Source organism: Pelodiscus sinensis, chromosome 8, assembly GCF_052426305.1.
Source record: "Pelodiscus sinensis isolate ZL-2025 chromosome 8, ASM5242630v1, whole genome shotgun sequence".
NCBI lineage: Eukaryota > Metazoa > Chordata > Testudines > Trionychidae > Pelodiscus > Pelodiscus sinensis.
In genome coordinates, this window is record NC_143059.1 from 62,820,043 (window position 1) to 62,844,533 (window position 24,491).

At 43.7% G+C, this 24,491-nt stretch overlaps 1 protein-coding gene across 12 annotated transcripts in view; it reads left to right on the plus strand.

Moving 5' to 3' along the window:
* Positions 1 to 24,491, plus strand: part of ABLIM1 (actin binding LIM protein 1) — a 324,103-nt gene that overhangs the window by 246,296 nt on the left and 53,316 nt on the right. For 11 of the 12 annotated variants that reach the window (XR_012905702.2, XR_012905697.2, XR_012905707.2 and 8 more), the window contains exons 8-9: positions 7,587 to 7,645; positions 19,773 to 19,820. Coding sequence is in view for 1 of the 12 variants with exons in the window: in XM_089780202.1 (XP_089636328.1) it covers positions 7,587 to 7,645; positions 19,773 to 19,820 (107 nt within the window). In the remaining 11 variants the exon portion in view is untranslated. The remainder of the gene's footprint in view (positions 1 to 7,586; positions 7,646 to 19,772; positions 19,821 to 24,491) is intronic. The other variant, XR_012905703.2, reaches the window with a different exon arrangement.

A 24,491-nucleotide genomic window follows, 5' to 3' on the forward strand; every position in this document is an offset into this window, starting at 1 on the left:
ACTCTTCCTCTGACTTCTCCTACTCCTTGTATAATGAGGGTTACAGGAGTCGGAGTAAAAAGTCTTCTGCACGGAGCAGGAGCATCCTGGCTGCAAGCAGATTTCATCGGGGAAATCATATTTCAGTCTGTGATGTGTTTCATGGCCATGAATTCAGTAGGGCCATAGTGATGAATTATAAAACAAAGGGGGATACCAGGTCTAATTAGGGTCTGAAAAATATGAATCAGTGAAAAGAAAATGGAATTGTTCAACCAAAAATCAGTGGTGATGTCTGACATGCTGTCTGCAGTGGTTCACAACCGGGAGTGCCAGGGCAGACTGTCAAAAAGCAGGTAGACACCCCAAACTGGCTCTGTTCTGTAATTAGATTTCAGCAGCCATGTACCAAATGTGAGCCCCTGGTGCACTGTGATCCTCTTACAATAGAGCCACCAGCAGTCCATTCAAGTCAGTCTTGCCAGGTAAACTAGACTCGTTGATAGTTGGTTGCCATGCTCAAAGATCAGAAAAGATTCAAGCTGCTTCCAGTTTCAAAAGACCCCAGGTTAGTTTATTCCTGCAGTTGACCTCTAAAGACAATGCTTAATATAGCCACTCTTACAGTAACCAAGAAAAGAAATGAGTTATTTACAGGTGAAAACAAGCAGACATTTATGCACAAGTGAGTTAGTCTGTGACTCTAAAAGGTAAGAGCTGTAGTAATCTGTCAGCACTGAATGTCTTTAAGGGCTAACACGGTTGATCCCGGGGATCTCTTCTTCTGTTTCTTAGCACCAGCCCTGTAAGAGTTCAGATAACAAAGAGAGAGAATTCTGCCTGTGTTGTCCCTTTCTTCCAACATGAAATGGACAGGCTTTCCTGCCCACAGCAGCTTCAGCAGGCCATTTAACCGCGTCCCTGTAACCTGATTAGGCATGTAAAAAGTCGCTGAAAATCTTAGCGGCTACACACGTGAACTTTATACTGCAGAGCCTGCAGTGAAGCTTTATTCCTGCTCCACACTCCCAGAAAGAGGCTTCCCTGCCATAGAGAAGCCACCTCCCTGGAAGCCAGGGTGTAACCTGAGCCTGCCATAGACAGGGGGTGCTTCATCTGGCCAGCCGGAACAGCCCCTGCCTGCGGTGGGCCCTGCGAGGCTGGAGCAGGCAGGGAGCTGCTCCAGCCCCCACAGTAAACCGGAAGTGGTAAGTATTACCTGTTTAGGGTGATGCTTGACTGTTAACTGGTTAACCTTTCACACCCAATCCTGATGTTGCACAATGGCCCATTTAGCTTATGTAGCTTGATGGGGGATCGACCATTCCAGCATTTTTACACTTATAAACCAAAACTCATATATCCCCTTATAGCTTGGGATACAGGCATTACAAGTGAAATTAATTCTCACAGCAATTTACAAGTATTCCATAGGCTCCACACTAATCGCGTTCTGCTAAGTCTAGTCTCTATTTGGAACAATACTAACAGGCAGGTGAGCTAGTCTGCTTTCCAGCTATGAATTTCAGTGCTCAGCTGATGCTTAGAGCCTTGGCAAGATCTGACACGTTGGTCTGCCAGCATCACAATGTTAATGGTAGGAAGTGCTGAACTGGTGTAAATTGCACCAATCTGGCAGTCACTGAATGGGGATGCATACACTGAGTGGGGTTTGTTGGGTGACCCATTGCAGCCCTTGATATAAATCCATGTAACTCCTATTGTGGAACCATAGCATACATGCCAACTTCCCCTCTAGCTGGGAATACTCAAACTTCCCTCGCCCCGACTTCCATCCTACCTCTTTCTGCCCCTGTTCTGCCTCTGCCCCATTGCACTTCTTCTCTCAAGTCCCCACCTCCTCCCCTGAGTTTGCTGCATTCCTACTCCTCCTCCTCGCTCCCAGAGCATCCTGAATGCTGTGAAACAGCACTACTGAACACCGTAAAGCCAACGAGAACTATACCCACACACATCTTGGTGATAAATGTAGCCTAAGAGGATTGGGGGATAATGGAGGAGAGGCAGCTGGCTCCTTTGTCTCTTCATTTCTTTGCTGCTAAGTCCTTTCCTTCACCTCCCTGCCCCTTGGATGCAAGTTAAACCCTTTTTTCCCCACCTAGTGGCAAAATAATGCAAGTTAGTTACACTACTTTGCTCCTTACTTACCAACTTGCTGCACTGGCTGTATCACCCTGTTCTTCAGGGAGAATTTTCCCTGCTTGCTGTAGGCTGTACTTAACTTGTTAGTTCTATGTACAGTGTACCTGAAAGTCCTTCCCATGGTGAAAGTCCTTCTTAGCTCCAGCTCATAGGACTATGGTGACACCATCAATGTAGATTCCCCCAAAAGAGCCATTCCCCCCGGCACCAGAGGGAGTGGTGGTAGCTTCCCACGCCTTTTGCAGGGTTGAGGGGAAGTATAAACTATAGCCAAGGGTGTATCATTAAAATGAGTGAAAGCAGGAAGCTCCCTTCTTTCATAATTATCATCTCTACTGGACATTGCCTATGTCTGCATCTCATTCCTCCACTGCTCTTTGCATAAGAACACAAATACGATTCTGGCCTCATTGTTGTCAGTGTGAATTTTGGGGCCAGAATTGTATCCAGTGTATTTACTTGAATGTTACAGCTAATGAAAACACAGGAAACCTGCAAAAAGAACAGTGTGTGTTAAAACAAACTATTCCACCTGTGGTTTCTAGACTCAGATTACCTTTCTATAACAATGGCCTATGGGTTTGCCTAGGGGGATATCTAGGAATAGCACCAAATACTTTCTTTCTCCCATGTGTTTTCTTATCTGATAAACTATGTGTCTCACCCGATGGGTGCCAAGATGAGGTGTTGCTTAGAGTTTAGAGCAGCCTATTGTAGTTTTCACTCAGCCTTTCACATTTTCCAGTCATTTTCTGTTAACCTGAATTTGTACATTTGAGAGCTTGCTCTGTGCTGTGGTGCTGAGGCATGCAGAATAAAAGGTTGGACAGTTGAACGTTTTGTTTGGGGTCTGCCAAGGAGCAAACAAACACATGCCAATGCAGGGATTAGCAGCAGTGTCCTGCAGAGTTTCCAATAGAAAGGTAACTAAACTGAACTGGGATTAGAGCTAGAGGATTTACATAGCTCTGAACTGTTTCAAAATAAATAAGCACATTTGGGTGGATAAAACCTAGAAGCCAGTACAGGACTGTGCAAAATATTCACATCTAACCTCATACTTACTTCATCTGAGTTTGGATTTGCAGTTGGCTGTGTTTTTAAACCTCTCCAATTTGTGAACCAAAGCTGAGGTTAAAAAAAAATCTCAGAAGGGTAGCCGTGTTAGTCTGCAACTTGGGGGAGGGGCAGGAACCAGTAGTCCTGTAGCACCTTTGAGACTAACAAAAATACGTATATAGTCTCATGAGCTTTGTGGGCAAAACCTAAAGTGGATGTTGTCCATGAAAGCTCACGATACTATGTATGTATTTTTGTTAGTCTCCAACGTGCTACAGGAATACTTTTTTTTTTCTTCTTCCAAAATTGAAGCTGTTAGCCCAGCTCCTCCTTGAAAATCACATCTTAACTCTGCTTCACCCCAAAAGTTGGGGAATGGCTTCCCCACCCGATTCTGCCCATGGGATGTTCACATCTAGAAGCCCCTATTGATATCAAGGCCCCATTGTGCTACACGCTGGATATATACATGGTCAGATCTAGCCCCTGCCCCAGACAGTTTGCGATGTAACTATTTAAGACAGACACAGGGTGGGAGAAAGGGCTAGTAATATTGCCTGTTTTACAGAAAGGCAACAAAGTCCAAGAGAGAGGATGTGAATTTCCCCAGGGTCCCACAAGGAGCCTGTGGCCGAGCTGGGAACGAAACCTGGGCTTTCTTGAGCCCATTTTGACCACAAGAACATCCTGCCTCTCAGTGAACCTTCAAGGGCTTGTTTCCTCGTGACCTTTGCAGCCCTGGCCCAGAGGCTGGTGTTTTGGTACATGACATCCTTTGTTACACTTCCCCCGATCGCTGACTGCTTCCCCTGCTGAATCAGCACTTTCTTCTTCTTCCTTGGCTCAGACTCAAAGCTAGGCATCTGATGCTGTGATTCAGTCCGCGTGTTCCTCCAGGCTCCTGTTGATGCTGTTTACGTTGTGTGCTGCCGGCAAATTGGAATCGCTCCTGAGGGTTTGGGCTTCAGCACAAGAAAGGGACCTTTTGAAATGAAGGCTTCCCTCAGAGCTGCCCTGACCCTTACCTTTGAACCTGGCCTTTGTTGGGCATGATTTCCAGGGCCTACACATGAGATAATAGTCAGGCTGAAATGCCAGGGATTTTGGTGGTTTTGTGGGTCATCCCTGCAGGCAAATGTTTGGCTCCCGTGTGGTTGGAATGGTGATTTGGCTTTGACCACACTTGGGTATAATCAGGGTAAAAAAATCCACTCAGATTTAGCCCCTTTTCAGAAGCAGTTTCAATTTGGATAGTAACGAGTAGCAGCATTTCTCTTCTTGGGAGACTAAACTGTTATGCTACAGGCAGAGAACAGGGGAGTGCGAGGTACCACCAGTGCCCAAGGTCCTGCCAATGCAGGGAATTGGTTAGGTGAGAGATGCCCGCATGAACCTAGCACAGGGATGGGCAATAATTTTTGATGGGGGGGAGGGGAGGTCACTCAAAGAATTTGGAAAGGTCAAAGGTCACACTTTTCCATTTTAATGGAGGAGGTGCAGGGTCTGGGATGGGGTTGGGTGCTGAAGAGTGTTTGCAGTAAGGGATCGGGATGCAGAAGAGGATGTGGGTTCTGGGAGAGAGTTTGTGTGAAGGAGGCAGTTGTGACCTGGGTTAGGGGACTAGAGTGCAGGGGTTTGGGTTGTGACCTGGAGCAAGGGATTGGGGTGCAGGATCTTTGTGGGGATATGGAGACGTGGGGGGCCGAGGATTTGTGTTATGTGGGGTAGGGTACAGGGGATCAGAGGGTTTGGGTTGCAGGGCAGGGGACTGTGGTGCAGGATCTAGGAGTGGATATGGGTGCAGGACTTAGGGTAGCGGGTTTGGTTTATGTGGAGTAGAAAGGCAGAGGGCTGGGGTGCCAGAGGCAGGCTCTGGCCTGGAGACTTACCGGCTTGACTCCCAGCCAGCAGCCTTCTCAAGCAGACTCCCTGTCTGTCCCACACCCACACTAGCTGCAGGGGCCATGTGGTTTTTGAACAGCTACAAGCCTGAGAGGGGAGGGTGCTTCGAAAGCTGCCTGTTGACAACAAGCAGCTCCCATTGGCCAGAAACCTGCCAATGGGACTGTGCTGGGGGCGAGAGCTGCACGCGAACCCTTTCCTCCCTCCTCCGGGCTCACAGCTGTTTCAACAGAACCCCTCAACAGCCGCAGTTCTCAGAAGGGTGCAGAGGGGCAGGCAGGGCGTCTGCCTGAGGCTCCCCACTGTATTCGCAGGCTATATCTGGCAGCTTGGTGGGCCAGATTCAGCCCACGGAGGGTATTTTGCCTTGGCGATCCATTCCTCACACTACGGAGGAAGGTGAAATCCCGTCCTCAAATATGGCCCTTCCGTGCATGGGAGGAGCCCAGGTATGGAGGGTTCTTAGCCCTCCTGTGTGCTAGATCCTTGGACAGCAATTTGGGGAGTGGGGCTGGTCAGGTGAGAGGTTGAATTTAACCCTATGCAGCTCTCCTGGCTAATGCCCCTCTTATAACAGCAGGGGAGATGTGACAGATGTGCAACCTCCAGGGAACTGCTCCATGGCCTAGCGGAGAGGTTCCTTGCCCACTGTGGTGTCCCCCTGAACTGGCTACTCGGGCATAGTGCAGCAGTTAGGATTTTAGCACAGAAGATGCTGTGCTGCTGTTTCTTTCCCTTAGTCCTCAATGCATCCTGAATCCTCAGTGGTGGTGAATGGGATTTGGTGATGCTAAGTTTATAATACTCTGCATCTATTGTGCCTTCCATCTAAGGCTGTGTCCAGACTCCATGCCTCCGTCGACGGAGGCATGTAGATTAGCCAGATCGGAAGAGGGAAATGAAGCCGCGATTAAAATAATCGCGGCTTCATTTAAATTTAAATGGCTGCCCCGATCTGCCGATCAGCTGTTTGTCGGCAGATCGGGAGAGTCTGGACGCGATGCCCCGACAAAGAAGCCTTTCTTCATCGACACAGGTAAACCTGGTTTCACGAGGCTTACCTGTGTCGATGAAGAAAGGCTTCTTTGTCGGGGCATCGCGTCCAGACTCTCCCGATCTGCCGACAAACAGCTGATCGGCAGATCGGGGCAGCCATTTAAATTTAAATGAAGCCGCGATTATTTTAATCGCGGCTTCATTTCCCTCTTCCGATCTGGCTAATCTACATGCCTCCGTCGACGGAGGCATGGAGTCTGGACACAGCCTAAGACACTTACGAGTCTCAATGAATTTAGCCTCACAGCACCATTTAGGGGAGGAGAGTAATGAAGTACTGTTGTTCTTCTTTGTCCCAAGTGGTTAGCTGATTTTTGGGGTCTTGTGGGTAGTTTTCATTCGGAGCAGAAATTGGCGATGGAGTCAGGTATTTCTTTGATGCAATCCCATTTGTGTATAAAGTCCTGCTTCCCTGATTACAGAAGGAATCAAACAATTGGAGATAGTTTCTTTGCTTGCGGTCTAAGCTTCTTTCAGCCAGCGCTTTACCAAAAAGCTCTGTGTTTTCCTCAGGATCATGTCACCAGGACTCCCAAGCTGTGTCTCACTACTTGTCGTCACTCCGTGGAAGACCTACATTGCCACTATTGATCTTCTGGAGTTCGATTTAGCGAGTCTCATTAAGGCTCGTTAAATTGAATTCTGAGGGCACCATTGCCGGCGTCTGGTACTCCTGCTCTTGCGATGAGTAAGAAAAGCCGATGGGAGCATTTGCTCCTGTCAGCCTCCCTCAATGGGGATGCTGCCATGTTTGGCTTAAGGTAAGATGACTCTGGCTATGTATTCTACGTAGCTGGAGTTGCACACCTTAAGCCAATCTTCCAGATCTAGTGTCAACTTGGTCTGAGGCTTCTTGCTCCTCTCTTTCTGCTGATTCTCTCTCACATAGACACATGCACATTCTCCACCAATCAAGGCTGGTTTCAATCGGGTTTCACCCAACCCCTAAGTGTAATAGTGTTATTACCTCTGTTTTGCTAGTGAGAGAAAAGATGAAAGGGCTTAGTTGGAAGGGATTGTGCATGATCACATGGGAATTCTGTACCACAGCTAGATATAGGAGCCACTTCTTTCACCTCTGTGCCCCAGCCACTAAACCAGTCTCCTTCCCTGACTCCTGTCAACATGTCTCTTCCAGCTGCAATATCTGATTCAAACCGATCCTAGCCCTGCTGTACAGGCTGTGCATGAGATTTAATTTGCTAATATGTGAAAAGTACTTTGAGACCCTTAGATGCCACTGTAGGTGGGCAAAGTCTTTTTGTTTAAATGTTACTGTATTTCTCACATGTTTCTCTTGTGCTTGGGTGGAAATTTGTAGATTACTGTGTTGCAATGAGGTATCTGCTTTTACTATTTTAATGTTCTGCTTTCTGTGACCTGACATCATCTGATTTGCTCTTGAGTAATGCATTATTTTATTCCAGGTTCCACTGTATGGCATCCCGACTGTAAGCAGTCCACTAAGGCAGAAGATAAGCTACGGGTAAGATAACCAAACAGGAAGGGATATGCTAAGATCAGATATAGTCCAGATAACTTGCAACCTAGTAACTGATCTTTCTCCTTGACAGAGAGTGATTTCCCATGAGTTTTTATTGCCTCCTCATAACGATCATGGCAGCAAGTAGAGTGTTATTACTCCAGAGGCGCCACTGCATTTCCTATGTTCACCATCTCTATGTATTTCTTGCAATATATTACTCCGAGGGAAACATTATCTCCAGGACAGTGTTCACTTTACAGCCTGATTCCTAAGAGGGAAAAATCTCAAGGGACAAATGAGAACAGAACAAATTCATGGATGAATCTTGTTAATTTTGCAAAGTCATGACATCTCTGTACCTTGTTTATCAGCTGTGCTGTGTTCTTTAGAGCAATTTGCAGTGTTAGTCAGTGTGGACCGATCTTCCTTCACCATCGAAATGAACCCTTGAAACATAAGCTTGGGGGTAGCTGAGTTAGTCTGTACAGGATAAACTTAAAAAACAACAAAGGTCTGGTAGCACTTTATAGACTAACAAAACATGTAGATGGTATCATGAGCTTTCGTGGGCACAGCTCATGATACCATCTAGATGTTTTGTTAGTCTATAAAGTGCTACCAGATATTTGTTGTTTTTTAAGTTTATCCTTTAAACCTAATTTATCCTGGTTTGTATGCTGAGAAGAAATATGCTTAATGCTATATCTGGCCCTAAATATTTAGGACCAAATTTTAAATCAGCCCTGAACCAAGAGAAATTTGTGGGGACAAAGTTTCTGGATTAGATTCTTGATTATTTCAGTTGTGCTAAGCTGATTTACACCAGCTGAGAACCTGGCTGTGTGAGAAGTGCAAACAGGGCTTTGTGGGCATTAATTGCTTAGTTTGCCATGCAGTCAATTACCCCAATTGCACAAGTTGGCTTATGCACAGAAAAGAGGAATGTGCGCGCCTCTGAGTGTGGAGATAATGTCTGGGTTCAAGTATCACAGGTTGCAGATGAAAAATAGGCCAAGAGGCCCTGGGGTGGATGTTCCCTGCACATCATGCCATCTTCGTTGTGTGCTCTGCTTGTAGTAGTTCTCTTAAGCAATGTGATGCTGGCCCACCACACTGTACAACATTTTCCTTAATGCGTTTATTATGAATGTAGCCAACAGGAGGCTGCTATGTTTGAGGGTGTCCGTGTCAACATTACAGCGAATGTCAACTGGGCTAACAATCCAGTGGCAGATTTCAGGCCGTGTTGGGGAAGCAATGCAAAGCATTGTTCTAATGGCTGCCGCCTGGTTCAGCTCTTCCCTGGTTCAGCCCTTCCAAGTTGTTCTGAACAGATACTTGCTCAGAAAAGACTTTCTCTTTCCAGAACTGGGTTATTTTCTGTCGTTTGCTGCTGACCATAACAGCATGAGCACTTCAGGGTAGGTCTGCGCAGTGAGTCTCCTCCGCTCCAGAGCACAGGACCGCAGACTTGTGTGACAGTGCTAAAAATAGCTAGGGAGCAGTTGCCGCTTGGGTGGGGGGGGGAGGGGGGGGCCTCTGGAGCTGGGAGGGAGGGGTGGATTTCAGAGCTCAAGCTCCACTCTGAGCCTGAATGTCAACATGATCCTTTTTAGCACTGGAGTGCAAGCCATAGTAGAGACCCGCGTCATTGGGTTTTTTGCCGTATAAACGTACCTGTGAGGTATGTCTGCATTGCACACTGAGACCAGGCACCCACGCACGTCTCAGCCCACGCCCCCATTCCGTTCACACACAAATCAGTCTTGAGTCAGCCAAGCACTCAGGACCTCAGGAGCCTTCTAAGGTGTGCATTAGAGCCCCAGACCCCCTGAGACCCTGGTCCAAGCACTGACATTTAGCATTAGCATGGCAGTGAGACCCAGGACCATCAATTATAAGCGAGGATTACAATGCAGTGTGAATACTGAGGCACGGGAATGGAAACAGATGGAGGTAAATTTCTAAGTACACAGAGAACGCTACAGGGCCTGTCTCCCAGGACAGAAGCAGGGATGACAGAGCTGAATGGAACAGACCCAAAATTTGCAATGAAAGAATAAAGTGTAGGTAAGACCTGGCCCCAACCCAGTTTCAATAAGCAGTGCAGATACCCTCTTGTATACTGGCCAGATGACCTATGCATAACACTATACCATTGCCTAGTGGATAGAACATTGGACTGAAACGTATTCCTGTTTGATTCCTGGTTCTGCATTGGTCTACTGAGTGATCTTAGGAAAGTCATATCACTGCTCTGAGTCTGTTTCCCTATCTGTAAAATAGGAATAAAGCTGCTCATCTCCTTTGTGAAGCACTTTGTCCTCTATTGATGAAAACTGCTATATTAGACTCATAGACTTTAAGGTCAGAAGGGACCATTATGATCATCTAGTCTGACCCCCTGCACAGTGCAGGCCACAAAATCTCACCCACCCCTCCTAGAATAATCCTCTCACCTATATCTCAGATATTGAAGCCTTCAAATACTTTGAAGACCCCAAGATTCAGAGAATCCTCTAGCTGTGATCTGTGCCCCATGCTACAGAGGAAGGCGAAAAACCTCCAGGGCCTCTGCCAATCTACCCTGGAGGAAAATTCCTTCCCGACCCCAAATATGGCGATCAGCTAAACCATGAGCATGTGGGCAAGACTCATCAGCCAGACACCCAGAAAGTTCTCTATAGTAACTCCTATCATCCCTCCATTGACCTATTTCCCACTGATAATGAATGGTCAATTAGTTACCAAGATCATGTTATCTCATCAAACCATCCCCTTCATAAACCCATCTAGTTTAATCTTGAAACCAGATAGATCTTTTGCCCCCACTACTTCCCTTGGAAGGCCATTCCAGAACCTCACTCCTCTAATGGTTAGGTACCTTCGTCTAATCTCAAGTCTAAACTTCCTACTAGCCAGCTTATATCCATTTGTTCTTGTGTCCACACTGGTATTAAACTTAAATAATTCCTCTCCCTCCCTGGTATTTATCCCTCTAATATATTTAAAAAGTGCAATCATGTGCCCCCTCAGCCTTCTTTTGGTTAAAGTAAACAAGCCAAGCTCCTTGAGTCTCCTTTCATAAGACAGGTTTTCCATTCCTCGGATCATCCTAGTGGCCCTTCTTTGTACCTGTTCCAGTTTGAATTCATCCTTCTTAAACATGGGAGACCAGAACTGCACACAGTATTCCAAATGGGATCTCACCAATGCCTTGTATAATGGCACTAACACCTCCTTATCTCTACTGGAAATACCTCGCCTAATACATCCCAAGATCGTATTAGCCTTTTTCACGGCCATGTCACAATGGCGGCTCATAGTCATTCTATAATCAACCAATACTCCGAGATCCTTCTCCTCCTCCGTTACTTCCAACTGATGTGTCCCCAGCTTATAACTAAAATTCTTGTTATTAATCCCTAAATGCATAACCTTACACGTCTCACTATTAAATTTCATCCTATTGCTATCACTCCAATTTACAAGGTCATCCAGATCTTCCTGTATGAGATCCCGATCCTTTTCTGAATTGGCAATAGCTCCCAACTTTGTGTCATCCGCAAATTTTATTAGGACACTTCCACTTTTGGTGCCAAGATCAGCAATAAAAAGATTAAATAAAATTGGCCCCAAAACTGATCCCTGAGGAACTCCGCTAGCAACCTTCCTCCAACCTGACAGTTCACCTTTCAGTATGACCCGCTGTAGTCTCCCCTTTAACCAGTTACTTATCCACCTCTCAACTTTCATATTAATCCCTGTCTTTTCCAATTTAACCAATAATTCCCCATGTGGTACTGTATCAAATGCCTTACTAAAGTCGAGGTAGATTAGATCCACTGCATTTCCTTTATCTAAAAAATCTGTTACTTTCTCAAAAAAGGAGATCAGGTTGGTTTGGCATGATCTACCTTTTGTAAAACCATGTTGTAATTTGTCCCAATTGCCATTAGCCTCAATGTCTCTAACTACTTTCTCCTTCAAAAATTTTTCCAGGATCTTACATACTACAGATGTCAAACTAACAGGCCTATAGTTACCCGGGTCGCTTTTTTTCCCTTTCTTAAAAATCGGAACTATATTAGCAATTCTCCAGTTAAATGGTATAACCCCTGAGTTTAGAGATTTATTAAAAATTTTTACTAATGGACTTGCAAGTTCATGTGCCAGTTCCTTTAATATTCTTGGATGAAGATTATCTGGGCCCCCCGATTTACTCCCATTAAGCTGTTCAAGTTTGGCTTTAGCCTCGGATATGGTAATCTCTACCTCCTTTTCTTTAGTCCCATTTGTTAACTTACCATTATCCCTAAACTCTTCATTAGCCTCATTAAAGACTGAAGCAAAGTATTTGTTCAAATATTGGGCCATTCCTAGATTATCTTTAACCTCCACTCCATCCTTAGTAATTAGCGGTCCTACTTCTTCTTTTTTTGTTTTTTTCCTATTTATATGGCTATAAAACCTTTTACTATTGGTTTTAATTCCCTTTGCAAGGTCCAACTCTACCTGACTTTTAGCCTTTCTCACTTTATCCCTACATGCTCTAACCTCAATAAGATAGCTTTCTTTACTGATCCCTCCCATTTTCCACTCCTTATATGCTTTCTACTTTTTCTTAATCACCTCTCTGAGATGCTTGCTCATCCAACTTGGTCTAACACACCTGCCTATAAATTTTTTCCCTTTTCTAGGGATACAGGCTTCTGACAGCTTCTGCAGCTTTAAAGTGGAGGAGGCCTGGAATTATTTTAAGTTAAGATCCATAATTTCTTTAGTCCAATCAACTTCCCTAACTAATTTCCTTAATTTACTAAAGTTAGCCCTTTTGAAATCAAAAAACCCTAGTCTCAGATTTATTTTTGTTTATCCTTCCATTTAATTTAAACTGAATTAGCTCATGATCACTCGAGCCAAGGTTGTCTCCTACAACCATTTCATCTATGAGGTCCTCGCTACTCACCAAAACCAAATCTAAAATGGCATCCCCCCTTGTTGGTTCAGCAACTACTTGATGAAGGAATTCATCAGCTATCACATCTAGGAAAATCTGAGCCCTATTATTATTACTAGCACTTGTTCTCCAGTCTATATCTGGAAAGCTGAAATCTCCCATGATTACACAGTTTCCATTAGTATTTACTTCATTAAAAACATTGAAGAGGTCTCTATCCATATCCAAATTGGATCCTGGTGGTCTATAACACACCCCAAGCACTATCCCAGGGGAGGATCTGATAGTTTTCTTCCCCAATGTGATTTTTGCCCAAACAGACTCTGTCTTCTCCATTCCATCACTTTTTATTTCTTTACAATCGACCTCATCTTTGATATACAATGCGACTCCACCACCTTTACCCTTATTTCTGTCTTTCCTAAACACCACACACCCTTCAATAACTGTACTCCAGTCATGCCTAGTATTCCACCATGTTTCTGTTATTCCTATAATATCTGGTTTCACTTCCTGGACCAATAGCTCTAGTTCCTCCTTTTTGTTACCTAGGCTCCTTGCATTGGTGTACAAACATCTTAATTTTTGCTGTTTGGCCTCATTCACATTCTTTACCCAATTTGGCACAGACGTTATACCTCCAATATGACCTATTAGACTAGTATCCACCCCACCCTTCCTCATGTTCATTCTCCTACCCCCAGCTATATCCTTCCTTACTTCGTTTTCCTCCCTCTCAGTGTTAAAATCCGGCGTAGAGATTACGTGGGCATCTCCCAACCGTCTCCCCCAAATTCCTAGTTTAAAGCTCTCTTAAGTTGAACCAGCCTCCATCCTAGAAGTCTATTTCCCTCCCTACTTAGGTGAAGTCCATCTCTAGAGAACAGTCCTCTGTCCATAAATGCCTCCCAGTGACCATACATCCCAAAGCCCTCCTTATAGCACCACTGCCTAAGCCATCTATTGATCATCATAATCCTGTCATATCTTAGTTGCCCTTCTCTAGGAACAGGCAGAATCCCACTAAAGATCACCTGAGCCTCAATTTCCTTGAGCATCCTCCCCAGCCTAGCATAGTCTCCCTTAATTCATTCCAGCGAGAATCTAGCCGTATCATTTGTTCCTACATGAAGGATGATCAATGGATTCCTTCCTGCTCCCTTAATAATTCTCTTCAACCTCAGTTCCACATCTCATATCTTAGCACCTGGCAGACAGAACACCCTTCTATTCTTTGGATCAGCTCTGGTTACAGGCCTATCTATTCTTCTCAATAAGGAGTCCCCAATCACATAGACCTGCCTTTTCCTAGTGACAGTGAAATTCTCTGGTCTATCTCTAGCTTCCTCTGGCTGCAAGTCCTTGCCATTCCTATTTTCCCTTGTAATCCTAATGCTCATTATTGGTGTTGTCTCTATTAAGTCTTCCCCTTCATCTATGGGACTAGCCACTCTTCTCTTCTTCCTTACCCTTCCATCTTCATTATCTACCTGCTGTACCCCTTCTTCATTTTCCAGCTCCACATACCTGTTCTTGAGCTCTATTTTTCCTTCACTGACCCATCTTTTCCTCTGCCTGGTTCTCTGAGTCACATGCTTCCACTGTCCATTTTCTTTGCCCAGCAGTCCCCCCTCTGAGGCCCTTGATCCTTCTTCCATCTGCATAGCTAAGCTTTCCCCTTCAGCCACGTCATGCCTTTGCCCCGTCATCTGCTCAAACCCCCTTCTAAACTCAACCAGAGTTTCCACCTGCATCTCCAGTCCTCGATCTTTTCTTCCATCAGCTCTATCAGGCGGCACTTCATGCAAACAAAACTCCTTTCAGGTACCCCCTCCAGAATCATGTACATACCGCAGCTACCACATCCAGTCATCCTCCTTGTGTTCTCTACTACTTAGGCCATGGCCACTAATGCCTCTGTGTTTTATCTACTTTCTCACCAAAATCCTATTAGTCCGCTGAACACAAAAACAAACCAAAACACCCTCTCCACAGCAAAAACAAACTCCAAACAAGTTCCAATATCCAAACTCCCACTCAAACTCCCCTGTTTACAGCTCTGTTTGCTTGGCTCCTGTGCCGCTGCAGCTATCTGCAAGACCTTGAGGTTGTTGTTGTTATTGGGAGACGATTCTGTTCTGAAGACTCTGCATCAAGTACAGATATTAATCAGGCCTTGTCTACACTGGTCTTTTGGCAACAAAACAGTGAGAGCTGTACAATGCAACTTTTGTTGGGGGAAACACCCAGTTTTGGTGACCAAAAAGCTTCCAGTCTTGCAAGAAACTTTTGTTTTCCCCCTCTCCTTTTATTGTCAACAAAGAGACAGTTTGGACTCTGCTGTTCGTTTTGTTGAGAGAACGGGTTTCCACCAGTATCCCACAATGCCTGCCTCAATGGCTTTGCTCAGTGTTTTGTGATCTCTGCTGTCCTTCAGGCATGTGCCCCCTCCCATTTCAAAGCTTTGGAAAGTATCTGATGGTTGAGTTAGCTGTTCCTTTTAGGGAACAAACAAAGAACAAATAATTGGAATGCTCTTGTTCTGCCCTGCTACAAACATGGTGGCAGGCAGACTGTTGGTGTAAGGGGTAGGTCTGGAGAGACTGCTGTGCTGCTTTTACCTTCTTTACCTCAGAGCTCATAGAGCTACAAGAGAATCCCAAGAAGCAGAGGGCTCAACTCTTGTTCTCATAACCCTGTGCTATGGGTTGGTTTCCCACATTGTTTTTCTCTGTCAGCAAGGGAGCTAACAATATGGCCACGAAATGTTGACAGTGGGAGGCAGAAAGAACTATTTGACCAGTTTTCATTTTTGCATGTCAACACACTTTTGTCGCCAAACTTTCCCAGTGTAGACATAGCCTTGGTAGAAAAACACTGATATCAGAGAGGAGAATGAGGCTCCTATTGTAGCGTATGGGTGACTGTCTGAACTGATCTTTTCAGATTCATACCAAGTTTCTATAGAAATGACTTTACAGTTATGGAGAATGTGATTATTAAATAGCTGAGGTGGTCAAATTTTTCAACCAAGGTTTTGACATTTTTTCTCTCAAAATGTGCAGGAAAATATCATCACCATTTTCCTCTCCCTAGGAAGAGAGGGGCTGATTCAGCTTGGGAAATCTTGGAAATCACTAAGCATGGTAGATGTTCTCTCAGGCCAGGGGCTTTCCCCACTCTGAACTGTGTCATTTGTACAAGTCCTGCTGTCCATGACAGGCATATCACAGCATCAGCTGATACCCATTAGCTGATTCTGTGATACCCACTAGACTCTAGTTCTAGTATCTTAATGCCTTGAACACATGCCCTTTTGTGAAGAGTGCTCCAAGAGAGTCAGGCCTTTCCCTGATTAAGGAGCAGTAGGTTGAGCTGTTGAGTGGAAGCTGCAGTAGGTTGTCAGGCTTTTAGGCTAATTTAGGGCTCATTGTTCATTCTGCTGTATTGATGTAAAACAGTCTGTTTTGGCAGTGGTAGGGAGTCAGACTGCTTGTATTTATTGGTGTGTGGCTGCAGGTATACAATATGTTCCCTTGACAGAGACCCATGGGACTTCTAATTGTATCAAAGCACTCCTAACTCTATCACTGACATTGGAAATATGCTCCAAGCTGACACATCTTCTGACTTAGTTCCAGCCCCGATGAAACGGCAGTTCTTCCTTTCAAATATCTTTCCTTTTTTGTTATGCACCCAAACCAGCAAGCACTTTTCACTCACATAGTCTTAATTGATATCAGTTAAATTAATAGAGATGTGTACAGTGCAATAGCACTGCCTCAAAATGGCAGATTGAGAGTACTTGTGATCCCATAGTATTGGGCAGATATAGATTTTCTGGGGACTCTTTGCTCTGCTGGATTTCCTTTCCTTTTAAAACCAAACAAATGTGTTGTTGAAACAGCTTCAGAAGTCCGCAGCAACCTCTGTTTTATATCAGAGAGTGCACTAGAATACCAGTTAATCTGTGCTCTCACTGGCTGACTCTTAGGTGGAGTTCATAAGAACAAGGATTGCTTCAGAACTTTTTCCCTATTAGATTTTTGTTTGGAGAATTATCAAGCCAAAACAAATAGGAAATAAAGCAACTCTTCATCCGTGCCAGGAATTTATTTTACAGTTGTCTGGCTGTTTGGTGGTTCGCAGCTAACCATATGGGACATCAATGTTACACGGCACCCAATTTACTGTCCAACTTAGCGAAAATAGGTATTAGTATCGTTGTTGCAAAAGACCTTGAACTCTTGTTGTGCTATTCTGTATCCAGGAGAAATATTTCTTTTTTTCATTCTTTTGTTTTCTTTTATATTTCATGGCAGCATTCCTCATCTGATTTCTTTTATCCAAAGAGTCTGATTCTGCGCAGACCACGCTCCACAGAGGTTTGCTGTGGTGTTTTCATACTGTGGTTAATAGCCTACTCTATTGAGACTTCCTTATTTTGCATTAGTGTCTGCTGCTGCTGCTTATCTCTCACCGCTTTCTATGCCTTCTCTCACCCATTGAAGCACAAACTTTATCTTTTCCATTACAAAATGCATCTTGTTTGCTCTTTCATACTTCTGCTTAATTTGTTTGTTCAATGTTATGGTTCGATTTTTTTTTTTTTTAAGCACACAAAAATAGCCTGCTGCTCTTTATCACTTTGGTGTGATTATTCAACGGGTTACAGAAAGTGGTTGTTCTGAAATAGAAAGTTACAAATGAAAACACTACTTAACGAGCCGCTCATATGAAAACTATTGTGATTTTTATACATCCGGTTCGGAACAATGGAGACATTTTTCACAATGTTTTTGTTTTTTTTTCATGAAAAAATGTCATTCAAACATCGAATTCTAGATAAGTGTTGACTAGTGCCAACTGGGTATTTTAACAGAGCTAAACTGACTAATATCTGTTTTGTAAAGTTTCTATTTTTTTAATGGGTTCTGGTCAAGGGAAGGCTGATGTGCTGCCCATTAGTTCTTGCCTCCCTGTAGGCAGTGACTTGACCTGTGGCTTATCCAGGTTGGAGTTATGGAGTTTATCCCTTCATGCTAGGCTGCTCTTCTTCCTCCAGACTTCTCTGAGTCCAGCAGGTGCAGAGGGGTTTGATACTTTCCTGCAGCATAGTTCTTCTAGGGCAGTATTTCTCTACCTTTTGTAGTACCTCTTTAAAATATATATAAGTACACCCAGTACCTGCAGTTTTCAGACACACACATTTTTTTCTACCATTGCAACACATTTGTTTAAACAAGTTAATCGTAGCCAGGCGAGTGATGACATTTTTGGGTATAAAACGTACAAAAATATAAAAACGCTGTAAAACTTAAAACAAAAATTCAGTTTTCTCCAAATTTCAGTTGTGTTGACGTATCCCCCCCCAGACTTCTCTCAAGTACCCCAAGGGTACTCGTACCACTGGTTGAGAAACACTGTTCGAGGACTAAACCCATTAAAGTTAATGGAAAGAGTCCCATTGTCTTTAGTAAGAGTGGACTCAAGCCCATATCCAGTTTCCTCTGTGATGCTCTGTTCCTGATTCCTTCTAAGAATTGCAGGCTTTAAACAATTCCTCAGTATGGTCTGTCCTGCCTGTCCATTAAGAGAGCAACCCGACAGTCTAGTCTGCTTGCTAAGATGTCTAGTCTGCATTGTAAAGATGTAGGTGATTTAGGGTCAAATGCTGCCCTCTCATTTGTGCTGGCATCCACATAATCAAACTCAAAATCTAGCCTGATTTTACACACTGATTTCCCAGGGTGTGATTCAAGCAGAATGTGGTTCATTGCTTCCCTCCATGTGCCAGATACAAAAAAATTCTCTAATTCTTCCTCAAAAAGTCAAATTTCCATGACATAAAGATAAAATCTTTCTATCCACCATTGCCTTGTTTGGCTTCAGGAGTGGAGTGCAGACTTTGGCCATTAACAATCACACCAGTAGCTGTCTGTCTAAAAGGATCAGAGGGGTAGCCAAGTCAGTCTGTACAGGATATAAACTTTAAAAACAACAAATAGTTTGGTAGCACTTTATAGACTAGCACAACATGTATATGGTATCATGAGCTTTCGTGGGCACAGCCCACTTCTTCTCATCTGAAGAAGCTGGCTGTGCCCACAAAAGCTTGTGATACCATGTACGTGTTTTGTTAATCTTTATAAAGTGCTAGCAGACTATTTGTTGTTTTTAAAGTTTTTCTAAAAGGAGTCAAGCATTATAGTTCAGCATAAATTACACACATGGAGTCTTTAAATAGTCTTTAAAAACCACATTTACAGTCTCTTAAGAAAATTGTGTCTGTTAACAATCTGTAAGAAGATAAACTCTTGATGATAGAATCTAAGAACAGTGAATCCTGACCTTGGTGAAGTCAATGAGATTCTGGAAGCAAGGATTTCACCCTAATTTTCATGGTGCCAATTTAACACCGCTGTTGGAGGAAACCTTCATTTGCATGGTTTTGTGGCATAGTTGGTTTGGCTGTTACTAGTATGCAGTGACTTGTCTTGATAGCTTATTTGCGTCACTACACTTAGGATGGAATGAAGTTGCTCCTATCTGTGAACACATGCGTGTGTGCATGTTATTTTTTAAAACTAAACCAAACTTGTGAATAAATCTGGTCTTTACTTTCCTGATGATCGTGCATTGTAGATTGTTAGAAGAGGAAATAATTAGTCTCTCCATATGAATGTTCCTGGAAAGAGAAACTAGAAGCCACAATTAATTGGCAAAATAACAGGCATGCATGAAGAATGCTTTAGGATTTGATTTCTTGGTGGGTCACATACACCACCATTTATAATAATTATGATGCAGTAGGAGCCTGATCCAAAGCCCATTGAAGTCAATATGATTTTTTTCCCCCAGTGACTTCACTAGGCTGTGGATCCATACCTTATGTAACTTATCTCCCCTGGAAAACTTTACAGTCAGAGACAAAGGATCAAAGTTATCTGTGTTGTTCTATGAGGACTATAAGTTATTTTTATAACAAAATCCTATTTATCAAGTGGAAGTGATTTCAGAAAAAGCTAAATTATAAAGTGGTGTTTTATATAAATCTTTACCACACTTAAACTAGACTCTAGCTAAGGAGCTTCTGTTTTAACTGTATTAACAATGTTATTGTTAAGTGACTATATGTAGAATGAAAAATTATCCCTTCTTCTACAGCTGTTACCACCGCCTTGCATAATGAACTCAATCAAAAAACTAAGGCAGGTACTGTAAACAACACTGGCAGTGTCTTTTATAACATAGTAGTGCATCCAGTCAACCAGATGTTCATGGGATCGCTTCTGATCTGCTTGCTTGCCCCCATATCTTTCCATAGAGCATGACTCTGAACATCTGTAGCATAGAAAGGCACAGCCATCACATTACGGCATTTGGGTGATGTGGATGGCTCTAGTGTTTTCTTTTTAATTTTTTTCCTTTTAAATAATGTAACAGTTTAAATGATGTGCAGTGCATGATGACATAAAAATAGAGGTAAATCAAGGCGAGCCAGCCTGTTATATGAATAAATATTAATTAAAGAACAAATTGGGGCATATGTGTGTGAGAGATACCATAATCCAGAATTGAAATGCACAATGGCCTAACAGAATTGTCATAAAAATAGCAGGAAAGACTTTTTCCATTTAATACAAATGCATAAGAAGAGGAAAAAATAAATAAAAATATGAGATTGCTGAAGAGGAGGAAAGTACAAAGAAGCGATACAGATGCTTCCGTTAAGATTTGATTCCATCATTTAGCTTCAATGATGATACTCATGCATTTCTCTCCGTTCTTAAAATGCATTCTTAGATTTCCTGTATCCAACAAAGAGGTCACAAATGCTTGGAGTTTTGGAGGGAGGGGGGGGAGAGAGAGAGGAGAAGTAGAGATGTAGATGGCTTTTATCCTCTTAGAAGGGAGAGTAAAGAAAACACACTATGAAAATTGCAGGGAGGTGTTTAATGGAAGTACTAAATGGTTCATTGCTTAACACTGCTGTGATTGGGGAGGCCACTCCTAGGAGCATCCTAGTCAAACTCTGCAGGCACGAATGTGGTATTAGTAATATGCCAGGGTTGCTCAGAAAACAGGTCAATGTAGCTTAACTTGCACCCATCTGACCATCAATGGGGCTGTGTCCAGACTCAGGGGTTTTTTCGAAAAAAGTAGCCTTTTTTCGAAAAAACCTCACCTGCGTCTAGACTGCAGCCGCGTTCTTTCGAAATTAAATCCAAAGAACGCGGCTTTTCTTTCGATGGCGGTAAACCTCATTTCACGAGGAAGAACGCCTTCTTTTGAAAGTTCCTCTTTCGAAAGAAGGCGTTCTTCAATGTAAATATGGCTTCTTCGAAAGAGAGCATCCAGACTCACTGGATGCTTTCTTTCAAAAAAGCAAGCCGCTTTTTCGAAAGTTCAACGTGCAGTCTAGACGCTCTCTTTCGAAAGAGGCTTGCAGTCTAGACATAGCCTGGGTGTGCAGAACAAGAGTAACGTACATGCTGAGAAGTCAGACCAAGATTGTAGAAGGTTCACCAACTAACAGGAAGTGTGAAAAGAGTTAGTTCTCTTTTTCTTATGTTATATGCCCATTCTTCTTTGAGAGATGTTCCCCTGGGTGCTCCACATTAGGTCGGTGTACTGCTGCTGAGCCCAGTGACGGATTTTGACAACTGTACCCCTGGACCATGCATATGCTGGCCGAGAGCGCCACGTGCCACTAACTACCTACGCTGCACACAAATAGAGGAGGTTTGCAGTATGGTGCACTCAAAAGCACCTTTCACCATCCACAGCACCAATACCAACTATCCTCAACTACCTCCTCTACCTCAGACAGACTGGTCTAAGCCAGCTTCCATCAGGGTCCATCTTGCTGCTATCACCACCTTCCATGTCAGTATCAACGACACTTCAGTCTTCGTGCATCCACCCTCACGCTGCTTTTTGAAGGGATTCCAAGCACTTTATCCAGACGTAGCCCCACCTATGCCACCATGGGACCGCCATTTGGTACTTAACGCGCTTACAATGGCTCCCTTCAAACCCATGGCTTCATGCTCCTTGCTGCGCTTGTCCACGAAAACAGCATTCCTTGTGTCCATTACCTCAGCTAGAAGAGTGGGAGAAATCGCAGCCCTCATGGCCGGCCTTCTCTATACCATTTTTTTCAAGGGCAAGGTCACATTGCGCACCCATCTCAGATTCCTCCCAAAGACCATTCATTTACCTACCTTTTTTCTGAAGCCCCATGTGAATGACTTAGAAACCAAGATGCATACTCTTGATCTCCATAGAGCTCGATCTCTCTATTTACAATGCACCAAGCCCTTCTGATCCTCTCCTAGACTCTTTGTCTCCAAAGCGAACCGCAATAAGGGCAGTACGCTATCTTCAGAGACTGTCGCATTGGATCGCAGCCTGTATCGAGCTCAGCTATGAGCAAGCACGAGTGGCTCCTCCAGACAGAATAACAACCCATTCCACCAGGGCAATTTCCACTTCTATTGCCTGCCTCAGGAAGGTCCCACTAGCAGACATGCTCGGCTGCTACGTGGTCCTTGGACCACATTTGCTAAATACTCTTAAAGGGCTCTCTGTCGAACCTCAGATTCTCAAAATCTGTCTTATCCACTGCCTTCCTTCCTGATTACAAAGCCTGCCTTCCTGACATTGCTTTGTAGTCACCTCATGTGGAGTACCCATGTGGACATCTCTCAGAGAGGAAAAGGAGGTTACCTACTTCTACAGTAACTGATGTTCTTCGAGATGTGTGTCCCCATGGTGCTTCATTACTCTCCCTTTCTCCCCTCTACTTTGGGGTTATGCTTGTCTGGCAGTGGACTCTGGGGTAGAGAGAGAACTGGGGGGGGGACTTGCGCATGTGAAGTGTAGGCAGTTAGTGAGCGCGTGGTGTTCTCGGCCAGTGTTTGCCTGGGCCAGGCGTACAGCTGTCAAAATCTCCATCACTGGGCTCGGCGGCAGTGCACCGACCTAATGTGGAGCACCCACGGGGATGCTCATCTTGAAGAACGTCAGTTACCGTAGGGGTAGGTAACCTCCTTCTTCCGGCATGCAAAAGTTCTCGTATTGCTCACCCAAAGGCCCTGAGTGAGAGTTGCTGTTTTACTAATTTTGTGTGTTCTAAACCATTCTCATCCAGCTTACATCTCAGTTGATATCAGTACAGAATTTGGCCCAAATTGTTTTGACATTTAGAGATATGTAAAGTCACAAAAGTGGGTGTAGGCCAGGGAGGACGGTTAGTTATTTAGATAATATCTCTGAGATTGTCTACACAGGGATACCTGAGAAATTAAAGTGTTTTAACTCACTTAAGTAAATTAAACTAAGCTAAATTAAGGCTACTTTCCTAACAGCATTCCTCTGCAAAAGAGCATCTGTACCACTGTTAAATATGGTTTAACTAATCTACTTTGAACGTTAATTTGGATTCAATTTCAAGAGTGTCCCTGCATAGACAAGCCCTGAGATGTAAGTTGTGTAAAAGTGGATCCAAAAACTCTTGAAATTTGTAAAGCAGAGTCGACAAGCCTGAGGATATGTATGCATAGTATGATACATTAAAGAGCACACCTGAAGAAGGGTGGCAATATTATTCATAGATGGATAGTCAGAAGCTACCTCTTAGGAAATGAGTAGCCAAGTAACTACAGTTTGGAAAAAAACAGGGACTGTAGCATTGCCATTATCTTTAGCATAGGTCTGATAAGAAAGCAGCATGCATGTATTTGACTGTGGAGCAGCTGTAAAAGTAGCGAAGCCTTAAAAGTCCAGAGGGTGTGGGAAATGTGTAGTCACATAGGAAATGTTTAGGAAACAGTTGGAGTCTGGAGACACTGCAGTTGAAATTCATCCTGCGTAACTCTAAACAGGAAAAAAAAGGGCAAGAAAGGCCAGTGTGGCTAAGTAAGGATGTATGGGGTATGAAAAACAATGGGAAAAGATTTGCCTCTTAAGAAGAGAGTTATAAAATTAAGCAAGACATTGGATGGGAACAACTGAAGAAAACCCTTTCAATGCTGATTGTTGGGTTTCTATAAATACTTTAAGTTCATCAGAGCAGGGGTTGCCTTTGTGTTGTGTATTTGGACAGCACCTCGTACAATAGGGTCCTTGTTTGTGAATGAGGTCCCAAGGTGCTAGCACAATACAAATAATAATAATTACTAATGAGAGAGATCTTCGCAGAGCTTTGCAGTAGATTGAGCATTAAACTTGTGCAGTTGGAGACTGGGAACAGAAGCATGGGTGTAAGGGTATGGCAGATCTGGCAAACAGCCATTTTTCTAACAGCCAAATTGATGGGAAGCTAATAAGCATGCAAAATCAGATGGGATGCGAGACCAGAAAAAGGGAGTGTATGTATTTGCAGGACTGGGGCCTAAACTTGGAAAGCAGACTGCACTAACTAAACTTAGGGACTGCAGTCCCAACCTAAAACAATGCAATTTACGCAAATGAAGTCAACTTTTAGATTCAGAGGGGTAGCCATGTTAGTCTGGATCTGCACAAGCGACAAAGAGTCCTGTAGCACCTTATAGAATGCATCTGACAAAGTGGGTCTTTGCCCACAAAAGCTTATGCTCCAATACATCTGTTAGTCTATAAGGTGCTACAGGACTTTTTGTCGCTATTGTTAGATTCATTTACTGCTGTGTCAGTAGGAGAGCATCTCCTGTTGACTTCCCTTACACTTCCCAAAGACGTGGAGTGTACAAAATGATGGGAGAGTGCTCTCCCATCGATTTTAGTATATCTTCAGCAGACCCGCTTAATCGACACTCACTTCTTCGATTGCAGTGGTGCCGATCGACTCCCAAGTATAGACATATCTTCAGTGTTTTAAAAAAACACAGTCAAACAAGTTGC